The following is a 21,330-nucleotide window of genomic DNA, read 5'->3' on the forward strand; positions in this document are numbered from 1 at the left end:
CAGCCCTGATCAGAGCAAGGTATAATGTGTTACAATCACAAGGAGGCATACGGGGAAGATAGCTGGTGTCTCCCTTCTTAGGGCTAACCTGAGCATACATGTACATTATGGTTATGGCACAGTAGTTAAGAGAGCAGACTCTAGAGCCTGCTGATCTTGGTCAAAGTACTAGACTTCTCTGGCCTGTTTTCTTATTTGTAAAACGGGAATTATAATAGCATCAGCTTCATAGAGTCATGGTGAGGATTCAATGAGTGACGCTTAAATATATATTTTATATACAAATATACATAAATATATATATCTCAGAGCTCTCCTCTTACCCTGAAAAAAGAGTGGAGGGTCATTGTCTAGTCAACACATTTTTTAAATGTATTCACACGAATACTTTCTAAGTACTGGTTTCCATAGACCCATCCCAGCAGGTTCATTTTCACAAGCCTATGTTTTATGCTGTTGCCTGTACTGGCTTTTGATATTCAAAAGAACAGATCCTGTTGAACCATTTTTACCACTCCTTGAGGGTGGTACATATATATAAAGGAGCTCTGGTGATGCAATGGTTAATCGCTAGACTACTAACTGAAAGGCTAGAACCCACCCAGCTGCTCCGAGGGAGAAAAGACCCGGAGATCTGCTTCTGTGAAGATTACAGCCTAGGAAGCCTTATGGGGCAGTTCTACTCTGTCCTATAGGGCCATTATGAACTGGAATCAACTCGATGGCACATAACAACAACATATATTTATATATACATATAAAACAAACATATAAATTAAATGAGAATATAAATATAAGCAAAACATAAATATAAATATTTAGACACACAGCTGTGCCTACCACCATATTAAACACTATATAGATTCTGCTGCTATTACTGTCGGTATTATTAATATTATGAGGCAAAGGTGCAGACAGAAGAGTTGTAGGCTGAGCCCCTGCACAAACATTCTGGCATCCTTGTGAATCCTTACTTCAGCTTACCCAAAATGCTTTCACAGGCATTTGCTGAAATAATATGATTTAATATTTCTAGATATGCCAATGTGATTAAATTCAAGATTACAAAGCCTTGCTTTATCTTTCAATGCAACGAAGGCAAAACTTAAATCAAATGAGTAGTGCTTTACATCAGAATTCACTTCTCCACCTGCCTTTTTAGGGCAAGTACCTCTCAAAACCCACCAAATGAATTATGATGCAAACAGCCACAAAGAAGTGACTGCAGAAAAGGAGAAGAGAGCTGCTTGAGGAAAATATTATAAATGTACAGGTAGTCTCCGACTTACAACGTATTTGAGTTATGACAAACCACACTTATGACCATCTGTTTTTGTTTTTTTTTTATATCTTATTATCAGTAATATAGGCAACCCTGGTGGTGTAGTGGTTAAGAGTGGCTGCTAACCGAAAGGTCGGCAGTTCGAATCCACCAGGCACTCCTTGGAAACCCTATGGGGCAGTTCTACTCTGTCTTATAGGGCCGCTACGAGTTGGGATTAACTCGATGGCAGTGGGTTTGGGTTTATTAGTAATATGTACTACATACAATGCTGCAGCACGTAATTTGCTGAAATTTGTATGTAATGTTTCCAACTCCAAAAGACAAATAAAGATCAGATGTATAAAGATGCCAATAATAAAAAGGCAATAATAATGAAAACTAAAAAAAAAAAGAGCTATTCAACTTATATCAGAACGAACTTATGACAGAGTCGTTGGAACAGAAGCCTGTCGTAAGTGGGACTACCTGTATAAACAAATTTATGTGCATTTTTAAATTCACAAATTAGGTAACATATTTTCATTCTGGATTGTTCCTTAAAGGATTTAAGGTGGCTATCACATCAAAGGAGCCCTGGCGGTGCAGTGGTTAAGAGTCACAGCTGTTAACTAAAAAAGATCGGCAGTTCAAATCCACCAGCCGCTCCTGGGAAACTCTTTGGAGCAGTTCTACTCTGTCCTATAGGGTCACTATGAGTCAGAATTGACTTGCTGGCAATGGGGTTTTTTAGGTTTTTGTCACATCAAAGGCCTTTGGAAGGATATTTTTGGATTGAATATTGTTTCCAACTGATTAGAGTGGAAAGAACACTCTAGCTTTTGATTCAGGAGCCTAGCATTGTCATTTTCTAGTCACATGTGGTGGACTGTATTATTGTTCCCAATTCTTCACTTTCCTCCGGTTATAGAATCTTATGTACATGCTCCTTCCCCTGTGACTTTGCAGTACCCCCTACTACAGAGGGTGGAGTACATTTCCCCTATCCATTGTTACTGGGTTTGACCATGTGACTCATTTGGCCATTAGAAAGTTAGCAGAGGAGATGCACACAGTGGATTTAAATGTGCTTGTATGATCTGGTTTGTGCTTCTGACACCCGCTAGGAGGAGAAAATGTTTTTGTGGTCAGTGATCCCAGAAGGATGATATGCGGAAGTAGATCTGAACTCAACCAACAGCCTGACCCAAGTCCAGCTGAGATCACTCAATCACAATCAACCATAGACCCGAGAGAGAGACAGAGAGAGAGAGAGAGAAAAGTTTGCAGTCGTAAGACTCTGAGATCTGAGGTTATGTGTTTCACAATAAAAATGGACTAACACTGTGGACAAATCACTGTTCTGGTCTTCAGTGGGACACTAAAAAATAAATAAAAAAAATTTTTGAAATGGCGTATCTTTGGCTATGTGTATTTTCATAAAAAAAAAAAAAAAAAATTGATTGCCATCCAGTCGATTGTGACTCATAGTGACCCTACAGGGCAGAGCAGAACTGCCCCATAGGGTTTCCAAGGAGCGGCCAGTAGATTGGAACTGCTGACCTTTTGGTTAGTAGCTGTAGCTCTTAACCAGTATGCCACCATTTCATCAGCTGTTGGGATAAAATAAGACAGTGTTCAAGAAAGGACTCTGAAATCTTTCCAGTACAGTCTATGTAAATATAGGATATAGTTAGTACTTTGATATTCTTAAATGTTGCATATTTAAAGATTCATTTGTGCTAAAACGACATGCTCAAGTGATATATCTATACATGCATGTACATATATATGTATGCTTTATAAAAACGACTGATATTTAGCAAAATGAGTTTGCAAATTTCAAATTGATTTTAAAGTATTATAAGTGATATGGTTAAAAATTTGATATCCTAAGAATTATTAGTAAAGGTTAAGTTCAATATGTCTTATGCTACATTAACCCAAAACCCAAACCTGTGGCCATCAAGTTGATTCCAACTCATAGTGACCCTATAGGACAGAATACAACTGCCCCGTAGGTTTTCCACTATGGGTTGGAATCGACTTGATGACAACGGGTTTGGTTTTCGTTTTTTTTAATCTTTACGGAAGCAGACTGCCACATCTTTCTCCCTTGAGGCTGAATGGGTTTGAATCACCAACCTCTCGATTAGCAGCCCAGCACTTTACCCACTATGCCAAAAGGGCTCCTCTGTGTTACATTACATACTTGAAAAACATCAGCTATGACTTTAATCCTATCATGAAAAGAAACAAGGATTCTTTCGCTAAATAGAATTGAAGGTATGGTTAGGTAGGCTTGGGGATCTAGAGCTTTCCTAAGAATGGGATTTCTATACGGCCTGTCTTCCATGTATTTGCTAACGGAGACACTCTTCCTCTTCACCTTGCACAACTGCAAGGGTTCTGACAGAACTGACGCTTAGGATTATCACCCCAGTGCGTAATACCTTACCCTGTTTACGGCTTCAGTTTCAGGCCAATTTACTTGGTAAAAGGAAAACATTCCATTACTATTGTTGTTTTAGATGCTGTTCTTTTTTTTTAAATAAGTCATGTGAAAATACAAATTACCTGGACCGCTGACATTAAACTGAGGGCTATTGGGGGAGAAGCTGTTGTGTCTCTGGACTCGGCGGCTTGCTCGTTTTCCAGGCCATTGAATAGACAGGACTTCCGGCGTGGTTGGCCCTTGCCTTGAACAACAGAGATAACATTTAACCTCAACGTCAGGGCTTCAGTCTATTGCCTTAAGGAACAGCTCTTCAAGCGTCAGTCTCAAATATTTTCTAGTGCAGTGAAATGAAAACTATGGGAGTTACTGCTTGCAAACATGCCCTAGAGACCTAAGGGAATTGGGAACTATATGAATACAAGGAAGAGAAGCGTGGGCTTTCTTTTTTCTTAAAATTACCAAGTCAAAGTAAAAAGTATATCTTAGCCTGTAATTTAAGGAAAACATCTTTCTTTTGTTGGAAACTATCAATGGAAAAAACATTTACGTGGATGCTGCTATTTTGTTTAGTTTGAGAACAACTATGGAGTTCTCTTTTTTTATTCAATTTTTAATTAAATTTGAAAACTCAAAGCTATAGATTCATGTATTTTTAAAATTCTATAAATAATATTTCTATAAAGCTTATTTCAACAAACAAGGGGTCCCTCCCCTTCACCTCTATATCATGCCTCCTTCCCATCCCCCTTTCACATAGGGAATACTTTTTTTTTTTAATAACATTTTGTTGTGTTTTCGGTGAAAGTTTACACAGCATATTAGGTCCCCATTTAACAATTCCTACACAAATTGTTCAGTGACATTGGTTACATTTTTCACAATGTGTCAATATTCTCATTATTTTCATTCTGGCTGTTCTATTTCCAGTAATCCAGTGTCCCTGTCCCCTTACCCTTCCATCTTTGCTTTAAAGTAATTGACTGTTTGGTCTCATATAGATGGTTTTTTAAAGAAGCACAGTACTCATGGGTGATATTCTTTATTTTATGAGCCAATCTGTTATTTAGCTAAAAGGTGACCTCAGGGGATAGTTTTGGTTCAAGGTTTAAAGGGTATCTCAGTGCAATACTCCAGTCTCAACTGGTCCAGTAAGTCTGGACTTTTTAAGAATTTGCATACAGAGCACACTTTTTAACAGGTATTTATTTTGGTGTTTAGTTTATATTTGTGTATAACAAGCTGAAATTGCTATTTCTTTATTTTTCAATTTTATGCCTTATCTATTAACTTCTCAATAGGGAAAGCTCAGGCCAATGATTTAAGTGTAAGTATTGTAAACAATGCCCAGGAAGGCTGTTTAAAATGACCTGATTCAGCTGGGAGACATGTGTTTTGTCTTTCTCTATTTTTTTCTTGGTTGGAAAGCGAACCTGAATAGCTGGAATTTCAATAACCATCTTGGACTATAAAGCAACCTTGAGAATAGAAACATGCACTTAAGATATGAAGAAGACAAAAGGTCCATGATAAATTTGTACAGCTGCCATACTTGCCTTAGACTGCCGACCATTAGACTTCTTTAGTAGGAGGTAATAAACCCTTATGTGTTTAATCCATTGTTACTTGTTTTTTTTTATATGCAGCTGAATCTAGTATTAATTTACTTATGTAAAAATCTTCCTTTATTATCAGCATTCTCTCCTGTGTTGGAGCCCTTTTTTTATTATTATTATTATTGGATTCCATTTTTCTCTTACCTTATTCTTCTGTTTTGGTGGAAAACCAAGCCAGTTGCCGTTGAGTCGACTCTGACTCATGGTTCCCCATGTATTGCAGAGGAGAACTGTGCTCCACAGAGTTTTCAATGGCTGTGATCTTTTGGAAGCAGATCACCAGGTCTTTCTCCCAATATGCCTCTGGGTGGAATCGAACCTCCAACCTTTTGATAAGCAGCTGAGCGCTTAACCATTTGTGCCACCCAGGGACTAATTGCTTCATAAGAAATGGTGCACCATAAGAAGTTTAAAATTCTTGAGATATCTAAGAGGTATCAACACATCTTTATTTTATCCTGCTACCTCACTGATGGTTTTGTAAAAAATTCTGGGTTGCAAATCATTTTCTCTCAGAATTTTGAAGGAATTGCTCCATTGAGTTCTAGCTTTCAGTGTCGCTATTGAAAAATTCCAGTGCTTTTTGTTGATCCTTTGCATATGACCTGGTTCTTCTCACTGGGAGATTATAGGTACTTCTCTTTGTCACCAGTATTTTTGAATTTTGTACTGGCACGCCTTGATGTTGGACTTTTATTATTCATTGTAATGGGCTCTTGGTCTGGCCTATAAGTCTGGAAATTTATGTCCTTCAATTTTCTTGAATTCTTCCTTTTATAATTATTTCCTTTGTTCTCTTTCCAGAACTGTTTTTCAATTATTGAACTCCTGGAACTGATCCTCTAGTTTTCTTAGTTTTTCTTCCCTATTTTTCATCTTCATCTCTTTGTGGCAATTTCATTATGCTTTTACGCCAAACCTTCATCAGAAGTTTTCATTTCTGCAATCATACTTGTAATTTCTAAGTGCTTTTGTGCGCTTTGAATTTTTTTTAAATAGCACCCTGTGCTTGATTCATAAATGCAATATCTTTTCTTAGCTTTCTGAACTTACTAATGATTTTCTTTTGAAAATCTTCTTCTACTCTGTGGATCATTTATTCCTTGTATTTATTTTGTTCTGTTTGATTTGTTCTGACTCTCATGTTAAAGGTTTTTCTCAAATACCTGGTGATCTTTGTTTGCCCCTCATATTTCAGAGGTAGGAAGTACAAGGCTGATTTGAACCTCTTGTGTATGGTGGGGATTGCCAACTCACAGCCTCCATTGTAGAGTGGTAGAGCTGGGCCTGTTCATTGGGGGACCTCAACTATTTCTATCTTTAAGTCTTTTCTCTTGGCCTTATGAGATCCCTCAAAGAAGCATTGCCCAACAGTATGGTACAAGGCTGGCTGCCAGTGCTCTGGAAGCAGTGTTGCAAAACCAAAACCCGTTGCTCTTGAGTCGATTCCAACTCATGAGACCCTATAGGACAGAGTAGAGCTGGCCTATAGGGTTTCTGAGGCTGTGATCTTCAAAAAAGCAGACTGCCACATCTTTCTCCTGTGGAATGGCTGGTGGGTTCGAACTACTCACCTTCCAGTTAGCAGCTGAGCACTTAACTGCTGTGTCATCAGGGCTCTTTCGAGTGTTGCAAAGGTTGTATCAAATCTCACTGTTCCATATGTGACCTTCTTTTAACTTCTCCTTTTTCAGTATGGCACCCTAACCTCAGTTATGCCAGGTATACCTCAGCCATAGCAGCTCTATTCATTTTCTCCAGAGAGTACACTGTAGACCTCCTCAAGTATTGAGAAGGGGCAGTGTGATGGTTAAGATTGTGTGTCAACTTGGCTGGGCCATGATTCTCGGTGTTTTAATGTAATCACTGCCATGATTGAATATACTGTGAGTAGCCAATCAGATGAAAGGGAGTCTCCTTGGGGGTGTGGCCCGCATCTGAATATAAGCAGACCTTCTGGCTTTTTGCTCTCTCTGGATCCTGCGGCTCCTTCTTGTTGTCTCATCTCCCATTCTTGGGACTTGAGCTGTCAGCTTATCTTCTAAACCTGGGATTCATCGATCTGCACAGCTGATGAGCGGGAGCCCTGCTCTCCGACCTGCTGATCTTGGGCTTGCCAGCTTCTGCAGCTGTGTGACTTGGAAGAGGCCTCTACCCTGATCCATGGACTTGGGATGTTCTAGCCTCTAAAATCACGTAGCTGTTTCCTTGATATAATCTCTCTCTCTGTATATATATTTATACACTTTACTGGTTTTGCTTCTTTAGAGAACCCAGCGTAAGACAAGCAGTTAAGGTGCTGCATTGGGTGGGGCAGGGGCTCCGGGGACTAACAGCTTCCTAAAAATCTTTCAATTATCTTCATTCCCACTAACAGTTACATATTGTACAGGCAACTCTTGAGCCTTTCTGAGATTTGTATGATACCAATTAGATTGTGTCTTGGCTTCCTATACTGCATGCTTCAAATTTTAGTTTTCTTAGATCTTCTAAATCAGTTACCACTAGATCCACCTTCTTTCCAGGTTCCAAGTTTTTGTTCCTGTTGGGTCTTTCTCCATCCTTCTTACCTTTGTGGGTTTGTGCTTCCATTTACTTGGTCGCTTGTATTGCCAATTTTGAAGCGTTTAGGGAGGGAGCAGAAGAAATCACATATGTTTAATCTTCAATCTTTAACTAGACCTCCCTATGGATTTTCTTATAATATCAAAAAGTTAGCTTTACCATTACTGAACATTTTGAACAAAGATTCTATAGAAGAATCTTGATCAAAAAGGGGAAAATGCAGAACAGAATTTCCAATTCTCACTGACTCCAGACTTTCTGGAGCCATGGAGGCTGGATGAACCCCTAAAACTACTGCCCTGAAATAATCTTTAAACCTTAAACCAAAAATATCCCCTCAAGTCTTCTTAAACCCAAATAATAGTGTAGCTTAACTAGTAAAAAATGTCTGCCTTGAGCATTGTGCTTTTTTACAAACTATCTATATAGGATCAAAGTGACAACAGCAACTTGAAAGATTAGATAGGAACCTTAGGGGGCAGTAAGTTTATTTTCATGGGGGAGGAATAACTCAGAAAAGGAGGGTGAGAATGGTTGCACAACTCCAAGAATGTAATCAATGTAACTGAATTGTACATGTAAAACAGTTGACTTGGTGATTTTTGCTGTGTATATTCTCACCAATAACAACAAAATACATTTAAAAAAAATTAAATTTACAGCAGCTTTGGTTGTCACAGATCTAGGTGATTAAAGCTGTCCTTCTCTATGTTTAAGCTGTCTGAACTTTTATAATCACTTGCAGGCAAAATTAAAGCTTTTCCTTACTTTTATAATGAACAATTTTGAAAAGGAGAAAATAAGTTTTAAGCCCAGGAGAAATCAGTCATATCCCTGAATATAGAAGAATGCTCCAAAAATACAACAAATTTGAAGACTCCATTATAAATATGAAATCCATGTATAATTCAACTACATTCCCCAAAATCTGGTTTGTGAGGAAGAGAGGTTTATGTAAGAGGACATGAGTCTTTGAGAGGGAATCTTTAGTCTAAAGCAATGATTATTCTTCTCATTGGCTATTAGATACTTTCATTAGACATGGAATTAAAGTGGCTTCCATTCAGCCAGTTTGCCAGCGCAGATACCAGGAGTGTTGTCGGATGCCACCTGAAAATCTCACCTCTGTGTCACTCCAGTTGTATGCATCCCTTCTCTCTGAAATTGCCATTTTCACATGAATAGACACAGAAATTTTGCCCAACGTGGCATGTCTAGTTCATTACTACAGGATGAATGACACTGTGTGATTCTACCCTCGGGTTGATAAATGGAAAAGATAACTTCTCAAATTTCATTACATTCTGAGGAACTTCTGTATCCCTAGGTTTCACAAATATTAAACCCCAGAGTAATGTTGATGCTGAAGGAGAAGCAAATTATTACAACCCTGGGAATTTTAATGCTATCTGTGTGTTGTAAATCTTGACTATGTAGAGCATCACGAAATCTTTCTTTATGATATAAAAAATCTGATAAAATTTTTAGATACACCGATTTGAACTTTTCTTGCTGAGCCTATTCTCCTCTTCTCTAAATCTGTACTGTATACCTTTTTGTTTGACTAATTTTCCTTAAACTTTGTTTGCTTTATATTGCTCCCCTATTTGCAACCACCAACGACAAACTTCAACAGGAGTAAGTCTAAAACCATCTGTGCAGATTTTAAGAACTTTCCCAATTCCAGATGTTAGTTAGGTTGGTCTCCTCATTGTCCCATGTTCTCACCCCTTGCTCCTGGAATTCTCTTTCATTCATTCAATCTCATATTTTTAATATGCAGTTGTGCCACATAGAAGGGAAAAAAGCAAAGTTCCTGCCATCAAGAATTCAAAGTCTAATGGAGGTTATAAAAAGGGGCTGAGATTGTAAATAGATATTAAGTAGCGGGTACTATAGGAGTTGGAGTCTCTAGGGAGTTCAAATGGTTAATATGCTCAGCTGACAACCAAAAGGTTAGAAATTCCCAGAGGTGCTTCAGAAGAAAGGCATCATGATCTACTTCTGAAAAATCAGCCATTGACAACTTTATGGAACACAGTTTTACTCTGACACACATGGAGTTGAAGGTGACTTGATGGCAACTGGTTTACTAGAGAAGTATGTAGTGGTGGGGTCAGAGATATCTAATCCTATTTTGAGAGCAGGGAAAGCTTCCCAGAGAAAGTAATGTCCAAACAGTGACCAAATGAACTAAAAGGGGTTAGCCAGATGAGAAGGCCTGAGTATACAGGATGAGCGAGGATATACATCTGAAAGGATATTCTCTCCTTTCAGAGAATATCCGTCTGCCATACAAATCCATTCTAAAGGTCCAGTTCAAGTCTTGTCTTCCATGAGGCTTCTTCACTGATATCGTTTGATATCATGGGAAAGGGACTGTAGTTACGTTTAGAAGATTTGGTTTTACAGAATGCCTTTTTCTGAGTGGCTGAGTGAACCAGGGCAAGTACTAAATTTAACTTTCCTGTTGCTTCTGTAAAATGGGGATACAATCTCTGTTGTTTAATTCAGTGGGATATTTTAAGCAAATGAGATCTTTAACAATTTGTATTGACTTACAGTAATCACACTGTATATGCACTTACATATACACATATCAGAATTGCACAGCTCAATGAATGTTTATAAACTACACACACCAATGCAGCCAACACCCAGATCAAGAAACAGAATACCCTAGATGCTCCCCTCATGCTGCCTTTTAGTCATTATTCACTGAGGATCATCTCTATCCTGCTTAGAACAGCATAGATTAGTTTTGCCTATTTTTGTACTTTATAATAAATGGATACAAACAATATGTATTATTATGTGTCTGGCTTCTTTTATTCAATATGTTTTTGGGGCGTGAGATCCATTCATTTTGTTGTGTGCAATTGTAGATGCCTTATTGTTACTGCTGAATAGTACTCCAATGCCTGAATATATTACAACATATTTACCCATTTTTTGGTTGACAGGAATTTGGGTAGTTTTTAGGTTTTGGCTGTTATGAATAGTGCTGCTATGAGCCACAAGCCAAGGAATGCCTAGGACCACCAGAAGCTAGAAGAGGCAAGGAGGGATCTTCCGCTAGAGGCTGCAAAGAGAACATGCCTCCCCCTGCCTCCACTCAATACCCTGAATTAAGACACCCAGCTTCCAGAACTGTGAGAGAATAAATTCCTGTTGTTTTAAGTCACCCAGTTTGAGGTAATTTGTTATGATAGCTCTAGGAAACTAATACACTCTAAGTTCTCCTTTCTCTCTCCATTTGGGCAAAGGAATGGCTGACCCAGGGCCTGAGCAAGGGTAAGGCTGGTGAAAGAAGTTCAGCCATCTTTCTTCTCTCTGACTTTTCTCCACTGGTGAGGGGCCTGGGGCTCTCCTGACTTGGGTGCTGGTATTCCTTCAGAGAGGAGATGCAGCCTCTTTAGGTTTGGGCCTAAGTCACATGTCTCAGTCTGCTTTCTAGAGACTCCACACTGGACATTAAGGGCATAAACCCATAGTAATGCCTTATTTTCTATTTGCTTATCTGTGTATTTGCTTCAGAAAGTTTTAGGGAATTGTATCAGTGATTTGGGGCAGTACTGGGGCCTCCTTGGGTGCTTTCATCAAATACTACTATACAATAGCATTCCCCAAACTGACCTCAGACATGTAATGTTTCCCATTTTTCCAAACTATTTTTGAACTAGAAGCCTGAGAAAAGAAGATTCATCAATCCTATAGTGCCTCCCACTTTTCTTAAACTCTGTATTATCATGCTTCTTCCCATTAAACACAGGAGCTGCAGCTGTTGACAGCAATAATCACAAGAGGTTAAGGCCAGCTCGTGACCTAACCAAAGAAGAACTGTTTTTCATTAAAAATTCACTATGTAGTGGTAAATGAAGAACACGAGTTTGCAGGAGGTGACTATAGAAAGAAACAAAAGCACAGGTGAAGAAGCTGCCTCTTATGTGGCAAATGACTGATTCTAAAAAGGGAGAATCCATTTTAGTTCCAGAAAATCTAATGAAAAGAAACAACAAAATAGGCCTTATTTTCTCATTAGGAACATGAAATCAATTTCATTGTGCTTCAAGACATTCTACTTTTCTCTGCTCAAAGTTGAGGAGCTGGGTTGTTATTTTTCTAAAGATAATTGTTACGCTTTTCCATTCGATATGGAATCACACAATGCAGTGGTAATAGGAAGTTTATAACGTGAAGGATGATGCACAAATCCATCGAAGAACGCACCCCTGTGTGCATCAGCTGCACCAGCTCATTAGCTCTGGAATCACAGGCTTTTTTTGTTAGAGTTTGGTGGTGCTCATTCATTTTGACATTGTAAACACATGGTTGAAAGTTCCACTATTTCCTTGAGATGTCCTTATAATAATGTATCCATATGTTTGTTTAGAAAAATTGGCTTACAAAGTAGTCTATTATCAGCCTATTCAGAGAACTTACTGTGTGGTTCTCCTTAATTTCATACGGAAAAGATAATAAGTCATATCTAGAGGTTTAAAAGAATGCATCAGCCAGCAAAAACTGGTAGCACAAGCAAGAGTTTTGCCAAGCTCTTCTCTAGTTGGCAAAGTATAAACAATGATAACTCAAGAAAGTGTCAATTGTTGGTTGGAATTATTTTGATGTTTCCTTCACACGTTTCTAATTTAGGTTTCCTTCTGGCATTAGTGGCTTTAGTTATATAGCTATTATAATATTATTACTTATTTCTCAAGGATACTAACTGAATTTTTAACTCTTTCCCCATCATTCATTTTTATTATCTTACATAATTAGGCTTACTGAATTCTCAAGTCTCCTCAATATATTCAGATTCACTTAGCTTGTAAGGCTCTTTCCCATCATTTCCACATTTTCAAAGTATACCCATTCGCAAGATGAGCTCAAATGTTATAGGGAAACTCTATGAAACTGTCATTCATCTCTCTATCCATATTTAATCTTTTACTCTTCGGAAATCTCGTGGTAATTTATTTCCCTTTTTCTGTGGTATTTATCACTTTTCACCTTGCATTATAGTTTTAGTGTTCACGTCTTATTCATATAATAGACTTTAGCCTCTTTAACAATAGGGGTTATGTAAAATATATTCATACCATCCCCTGTGTATTTTAAAGTCTTTTCCATTGACTAAGTTCTCAATTAAAATGTGTTGAATGAATGATGGATAGTAAAAGAAAAAGGGGAATGGTCTTTTCAGAGGCAAATATAATTTCCAGCACCAGTGCAGGTCCCTGCCACTCTTTTGAGATCTATTAATTCTCATTTTTAGTTTTCACTAGTTTAAGTACCATGCAAATCAACTGTCTTTTCATACACACAGAGTCACTAAAGAGATGTCATATGAAAACATGTAACTTGCCTTTCTTGACGGCTTTGCTCCTCAGTAGTTTCCATAGCACATTCAAGGGAATTTTGGAGAGACTGCAGCTGATTCAAGGTCTCCTTCAATAAAAATCGAGTCACAAATTGTTCTAAATTAGAGGCCTCTTGGTAGTCCTAAGGGTGACAAAATAAAGCAATTAGAAATAGGGCATGGAAAAATAATGAGGGATGGTATTTCCCATGTGCTTGTCATTCTCAGGTTGATCCTAGAGAGAGAGAGACAAGACGAACAAAGAGATAAGTACCCTACCAGATTGGAGCCCTGGAGATCACAGCATTGCTGTATCCACCAACCTAAAGAAGTTGAGTGAAAGCTCTGCAGAAAAGACTGGAATACCTTACCTCAAGATTTGAAAAAAGGACAAAACCCAGCAGAATTATTGAATAGACATCTGTATGAAAGGAAAAAAAAATCTGAAACAAAAAAGTGACTAACTCAGGGTTTGTAGAGTTTCATTTAAATGGATGACCATGCCATCATGTATTTTCTCCATTAACAACTAAATGCAGTCACGTTTCAGCAATTGGCTTAATTCCCTCTTGATGTGTTTATTATGCCTGATGTCTGCGTTATACTGAAGCCAAAGGAAATTATGTGTAGTTGTCTTAAATTACAGAAAATGTTAGGCCTGGAATATATAAACAGTTTACTAAATCTGCATATGTCCCTCCAACAGCTACTTTACCTGAAGCTCATTTGCGTTTAACTTATAGCACAACACCTCAAGCATGAAAGCACCATTCATTCAGACCTGTGTACACAGATAGCATTGCACACATCATAGATTGTACTTGTGAAGCTTAGTCTAGGTAGACTAGTGGGCTATGGATGGTACTACCTACTGCCCTTATCCTCTAATGTCTCAGGAAGAACCAAGAAAGAAAATCAGTTTGGCAGGAAATGAAATGTTGTCAACCTACTCTTTTAGGTCATGGGACCAGCCAGCTATATCCAATTTTCTAGAGTCTTGGGTAGGAACAGTAGATACAAGTTCATTCAAGGAAAGGATTTATTTGGCTCTGTCCCAAAACTTCTTTTTTCATTGTTGTACCAAACCGAGAGGAATGGCGGTGACGAGATAATACCATAGTCAAGATGCACTGGGGAATCTTAGAACGTGGCAGTAAACCCAAACAAAGTAGATTTAGTTATTTAACTGTTTACTTTGGTCTCAGCTTTCTCACTTACAAATCAAAGAAACTCTAGCATACACTGCAACTCAAAAATACTCTCTGCCTCTATTAAGTCTAAATCAGGAAATACTGGACTTGTGGTTGGAACACTGCCATCCAGCTTGCCAGGTCATGGTGGGCTCTGCAACAAAGGGAAATACAGCATTGTTCTCAACAGACTGTTTGTCCTCATTTCATTTTTTGGATCATTTGCTTGTCTTCTTCCCTTATTCTGGATCCCCAGGTTTGGGACTGCAGATCCAGGTGGCATAGATCCAATCTTCCTTCCCTTCTCTTAGATATGCAGCAGATGTTCCTTTGGAAGGCAGTAGCAAAAAAGGCAGATGGAAAATTAAATAGATAACAAGCTGGAAAATGTCAAAGCCTGGCCCTTTTTATTCTCAACAAATGTGTTAGTTCCGAAGGCACAAAAAGGGATTTTTGCATTCCTAACTCCCCGAGAGATTGATATGCTGGTTTAAGGCACGTGTTCTTTTCAACAAAATACAGTATTTTAGAGTCTGGCAGAAAGAACTTCTACTGATCTGCCAAAGGAGTGAAAAAAAAGAAAAGTACAGATGATACCTGATATCCAGATTCTGCCTTTTTTAAAATCAAACACAGTTTAATCCTTCATGTCTGTTAGATAGGATATGGACAAATGAAAGCTACTAGTATATTTCTCAGATCCCAATAATGTTCAGGTCATTGACAATTGTCAGTTAAATAAATAATTAAGTGGAAGTTGTTAATAAAATAGAATTAATATTTTTATTTTTGCCTTTGGAAAGCTGGAACATAAACATTTCAATTGTGTATTTCCTATTCGAGGAGCTGAAACAGGCTAGCATTCATTTAACAGTAAAATCCTAGCATTAGAAACAATGCTTTGAAATTCAGGTTTCTTAGGGGTTTGCCTATGCATCTTAATTGTCAGATCATTTCTCACTAAGCAAGCCCTTGCCCAGCTGTATGATGGAAGAGTGGAAATCTTAGCTATTAACCCACTGTGAATCATCTGAGTTAATTAGGAAAATCAGAACATCAGTCTGCCCTGTTTGTATTTGTCCTATCTGAAAATTAATCACATCAGTGGCATCCAGTCTCAATGTCTCCTTGCTTATGAGGCCAGATACAATCACATTTAGCAGGGGTACTGCTCTGTCTGCCTTTTGAGCTAAGCCCCTGCAGCTCTTCTCATTCTTGTGTGAAACATCTGCGCCAGCTTTCTATAACAGAAATCTCTCTTACAAAGATAAGGTTGCCTTTTTCTCTTTTTCCTCTCTCCCAAAAACTGTTAGCTATTTTACAGTAACTGGTTTATACTACATCATCTATGTCCAATTTCTTTTAAACATCCTTAGGCTTTTAAAAATCAAATTTTTTAAAATCAAATTTAAGTCTAAAAAAAAAAAGCACTGGTTCTTAATTAAGTCTTAAAAACGGAATGAGATTAATTCCAGAATGGTATTTGGAAATCTTAGATGGCAAAACAAGAAATTAAAACATTTCAAACTGTAGATTCCCAAGGGTTAGGGAATTACAGGTTTGCAAATTAGTGAAAGAGGTTACAGGGATCTAATTTTGGAATAAAATATTGCTAAACAATCAAAACATTGACACAATTTCTAAGCCCTATCTTAACTAGATATTCTGTCACTTAAAATCAGAAAATACTTTAGAGATGAGTTGTATTATTTAAGCTCTTTCCTTGGTAAACCCCATTTGTAAAGGGCTCATCCTGGAGTTGTCAAGTGCTTATTTTGTTCAGGTTTCTTTCCTCTTGCTCCTTCTATTTCCGTGTCTCCCCCTAGGCGACCCTAATAAGAACACACGGCCACTTGGGGTCTGCCTAAGGAACAATTCCATTATGCTGGGAAGTAAACCTCTTCATCCAAGTGGAATTTTAGGAACATGCACATGGATATGGGGACATTTACAGAGTCAGACTAAACCTGGAGATTAATAGCTAACTGATGAAGACCCAGGTCACATTCATATTTATATAACAACATAGTATGGTGGTTAAGAATCTGAGTCTGAAGACAGTCACATTTAAATTCTAATCCATTCTGGTGTCACTCAACAGTTGTGTGAATTTGGGAAAGTATTCAGCCTTTCTGAGTCTCTATTCCTTATCTGTGGATAAAATCTCATAAGCTTGTTTTGAGGTTTAAATAAAATATAGCATGTAAAGCACATTGTGTGGTATCTAGCTCATAGTTTTTGATAAATGTTCATTATTGTTAGTAATCCTTTGGAGGAAGGATATTAACAAAGTGCAATGGATAGATCATTGGCTCAAAATTCAAAGGACCTGAGTTTGAACGCTTAAGTAATAATTCATCTCAGAATTATCGCTTGGATAAAAGTGTGGTTGATATTTAGCATATAGTAGGATTAAAGAGGAAGTGGCAAATATTGGAGCTAGGCAAAGAATATCTAATATACAGATAACAGGAATTCCTGAGGATGAAAACCATAGCAAACGAATAAAACAAATACTGAAATCTATCATTCAAAAATGCTTTTCTGAAACAAAAAGATTTGAAATTATGTTTTGAAAGCACATCACGTATCTGAGAATATTAACTCAGAACAACAACATCAAGATACATTTCAGTAAAATTAATGGACTTTAAAAGACAAAGCAAAAATCCTTTTCTCATCTAGACATAAAGAGCAAATGATTTGTAAAGGCAAGAAAATTATGTTATCATAAGACTTTCCAAAAGCAACACTTTTATCCCAGAAGAAAATAAAGCAACATACTTAAGACATGCAAAAGGATTTTATATCACAAAAAACCAACTTTTAAGTATAAAGTACAAAAAAACCGTTATCAACATGCAAAAACTCAGGTAATATTATTTCCATAAGCTCTTCAGTCTATTAGAGAATGAACTTTTGACAATCAAAATGATTAGAGAGACTTTGACATAAAGGTTGATGATCTCTACCAGGTACTGGCAAACATTACTGTAGAGGCCCAGACAGTAAATATTTCAGACTTTGTGAGGCGAACAGTCACACATTCTGCCATTGTAGTATGAAAACAGCCATAGAAAATCCTTAAGCAAATGTGCCTGGCTGTGTTCATAGGCCATCTCAAACAGGTGGTTGGCAGAGTTTGGCCTATCGCTGGAGTTGTTCACCCCTGATGTAGGCATTGAGAATCAATGGCTGCCAACATCATAAAAAGAGAGTCAACCAGACATTATGGGCTTCCTGGTGAGAGCATACACCATCAGTACAGTCTTTCAAACAAACCTCTGGATTCAGTTTACAATTTGCAGTAAAAACAGAGTCCAGAAGAATATGCTGAACTGCACCATAAGTAGGAAATAGGCAAAGTCTAGACAGTGAGCAACTTTAGGTTCTGCAAGAGATAAATTGTAACAATAAGCAAATAAGAAAGATTGCAAAAGAACTTGTAAGGTAAGAGACATAAATGAGATATAAAAATGGGTATAACTAAACTATAGTCTCTAGAGTTACACATGTGGACGATAAAACCATAAAGAAATGCAAGGAGCTGACTAGTTGAGGCATCAGTTTAGTGCTTATTTTCCAGGGAGGGATAGGATTATGATGGAGACAGGGTACACAGAGGGGCTTCTGGAGGGACTGGTAGGTTTGGTTTCTTATTTGGGTGGTGGTTTCAAGAGTATTTGCCTTATAATATTTCATTTTATTTGGGTGGTATCTTAGTTTTCTAGTGCTGCTATAACAGAAATACCACAAGTAGATGGCTATAACAAATAGAAAGTTATTCTCTCACAGTCTCAGAGACTAGAATTTCGAATTCAGGGTGCAGCTCCAGGGGAAGGCTTTCCTGTCTCTGTCAGCTCTGGGGGAAGGTCCTTGTCATCAATCTTCCCTGGTCAAGGAGCTTCTCAGTGCAGGGATCCCAGGTCCAAAGGGCGCGCTATTCTCCTGGCTCTTCTTTCTTGGTGGTATGAGGTCCCCATGTCTCTCTGCTTGCTTCTCTCTTTTATATCCCAAAAGAGATGGACTTAAGACACAGCCTAGTTTTATAGATTGAGTCCTGCCTCATTAACACAACTGCTGCTAATCCCACCTCATTAACATTATAGAGGTAGGATTTACAACACATAGGAAAATCATCAGATGACAAAATGGTGGACAGTCACACAACACTGGGAATCATGGACTAGTCAAGTTGACACACACTTTAGGGAACACAGTTCAATCCATAACAGGTGGCTTTCTGAATCTGTGTTTTATTTTACAATAAAAAGGTTAAGATACTTGTAGGAACCAGAATCACAAATAAATACTATCCTCATATGTTTAGAAGTTGTGCTAGTAGATAGATATGAGCTATAAAATACAGAATTCTTTGGTAGGCAGTAGGAAAAGAAAATCTGTAAACACTTCCAAATTAGTAATTTTTATCACCTCCCATATGCTATTTCCTAAACTGCTAGCCTGCATTTTTCTTGAGTGTAACAGAGAACCATATGTTACACTTTTCAGTCTGAAGAGCACAGAACTATATTTATCCAAATTGGGCTCTATTTATGTTTGTTGATGTTGATAATAAAATATCGCAAAATTTCTTCTCCATAAATATGTTGCTCTCCACCTTACTGAATATCACACATTTTTCTCTGAATATCATTTTAAGCTCATGGAATAGGTATAAAACAAGAGTTGAAGTAAATGCCATCCCAAGGGTAGCAGTCACTTGTAATTTGATGCCTCCTAAATAGTATATGTATCAGATGGACAGTTCTATTTTAATCACAGCTCTATACTATGTTAGTATGCCTTAAGTTACTGAATTTGTCAGAGACAAACACAGTTTCAAATGTCATATAAGATCTCTCTGCTTTCAAAGACAGATTATCCTTGATTTTGGTCTAAACAAACTCTAGTACATTAGGAGTAATTTAGTATTAAAATATTATAAGCATTTCCATACAACCTAGTGCATGAGAAATAGTACTTAATAAATATATGCTCCCTGATACATTTTTGGATTTAATTTGCCTTTATGACCCATTTATGAATAGAACACCAATATATCCAGTAGTTTTTTTTATTCAGGAAAAAATAGGTGTGAGAATAGATAACTTCCTCAGAATATTCAATAGGCAAAGAATTTTTTTCCTATACAATTTTTTAAAAGCCTCAAAATACTCTATTTTATCAAATAGACCATGCTATTGATTATAAGGTGCACCATTATTTTGGTATTTTGTGTATTATTGAAAAATAAAAATATTGCCAATTAGATTACTTCATATCATCAATTACACCCCATGCATCTGTCAGTTTGTTGTACTGTGATGGCTTGCATGCTGCTGTGATGTTGGAAGCTATGCCACCAGTATTTCAAATACAAGCAGGGTCACCCATGGTGAACAAGTTTCAGTGGAGCTTCCAGACTAAGACAGACTAGGAAGAAGGACCTGGTGATCTGCTTCTGAAAATACCAGCCAATGAAAACCTTATCAATAGCAGTGGAACACTGTCTGATACAGTGCCAGAAGACGACCCCCTCAGGCTGGAAGGCATTCAAAATATGACTGGGGAAGAACTGCCTCCTCAAAGCAGAGTCAACCTTAATGACAAGAATGGAGTAAAGCTTTTGGTACCTTCATTTGCTGATGTGGCACGACTCAAAATGAGAAGAAACAGCTGTAAACATCCATTAATAATCAGAACGCGGAATGTACGAAGTATGAATCAAGGAAAATAGGAAATCATCAATGAAATGGAACTCATAAAGATCGATATCCCAGGCGTTGTTGTTGTTGTTAGGTGCCATTGAGTTGGATTCAACTCATAGCCACCCTAAGTACAACAGAATGAAATACTGCCTGGTCCTGCACCATCCTCACAATCACTGCTATGCTTGAGCCCATCCTTGCAGCCACTGTGCCAATCCATCACGTTGAGGGTCTTCCTCTCTTTTGCTGACCCTCTACTTTACCAAGCATGTGGACTGGTCCCTCCTGATAACGTGTACAGAGTACATAAGATGAAGTCTCGCCATACTTGCTTCTGTACTTCTTCCACAACAGATTTGTTCCTTCTTCTGGCAGTCCACGGTATATTCGATATTCTTCATCAACACTGTAATTCAAGGGCATTGATTCTTCTTCGATCTTCCTTATTCATTGTCAAGTTTTCACATGCATGAGGTGACTGAAAACACCATGGTTTGAGTCAGGCACATCTTAGTCCTCAAGGTGACATCTTTGCTCTTTAATACTTTAAAAAGGCCTTTTGCAGAAGATTTGCTCAATGCAATACATCGTTACATTTCTTGACTGCTTCCATGGGCTTGATTGTGGATCCAAGTAAAATGAAATCCTTGACAACTTCCCTCTTCTCTTCATTTATCATGATGTTGCTTATTCGTCCCGTTGTGAGGATTTTCGTTTTCTTTATGCTGAGGTGTAATCTATACTGAAGGCTGTAGTCTCTGATCTTCATCAGTAAGTGCTTCAAGTTTTCTTTGCTTTCAGCAAGTAAGGGTGTGTTATTTGCATATCACAGATTGTAATGAGTCTTCTTCCAATCCTGAAGTCACATTCTTCTCCATATAGTCCAGCTTCTTGGATTATTTGCTCAGCATACAGATTGAATAAGTATGGTGAAAGGATACAACCCTGATGTGCACCTGTTTTAATTTTAAACCCCTCAGTATCCCCTTGTTCTGTTCGAACAGCTGCCTCTTGATCTATGTACAGGTTCCTCATGAGCACAATTAAGTGTTCTGGAATTCCCATTCTTCGAAATGTTACCCATAATTTGTTATGATCCACACAGTCGAATGCCTTTGCATAGTCAATAAAACACAGGTAAACATCTTTCTGGTATTCTCTGCTTTCAGCCAT

The 21,330-nt window shown here is 37.8% G+C and overlaps 1 protein-coding gene across 1 annotated transcript in view; it reads right to left on the reverse strand.

Moving 5' to 3' along the window:
• The window catches only part of NECAB1 (N-terminal EF-hand calcium binding protein 1), a 180,231-nt gene that overhangs the window by 32,072 nt on the left and 126,829 nt on the right, over nucleotides 1-21,330 (reverse strand). Inside the window, exons 6-7 of the mRNA XM_004370784.1 lie at nucleotides 13,263-13,399; nucleotides 3,839-3,960 (exon numbers count right to left, since the gene is read on the reverse strand). Of these exons, the coding sequence (XP_004370841.1) occupies nucleotides 3,839-3,960; nucleotides 13,263-13,399 (259 nt within the window). The remainder of the gene's footprint in view (nucleotides 1-3,838; nucleotides 3,961-13,262; nucleotides 13,400-21,330) is intronic.

The sequence above is a fragment of the Trichechus manatus genome, unplaced genomic scaffold (genome assembly GCF_000243295.1).
Source record: "Trichechus manatus latirostris isolate Lorelei unplaced genomic scaffold, TriManLat1.0 scaffold00009, whole genome shotgun sequence".
Lineage (NCBI taxonomy): Eukaryota > Metazoa > Chordata > Mammalia > Sirenia > Trichechidae > Trichechus > Trichechus manatus.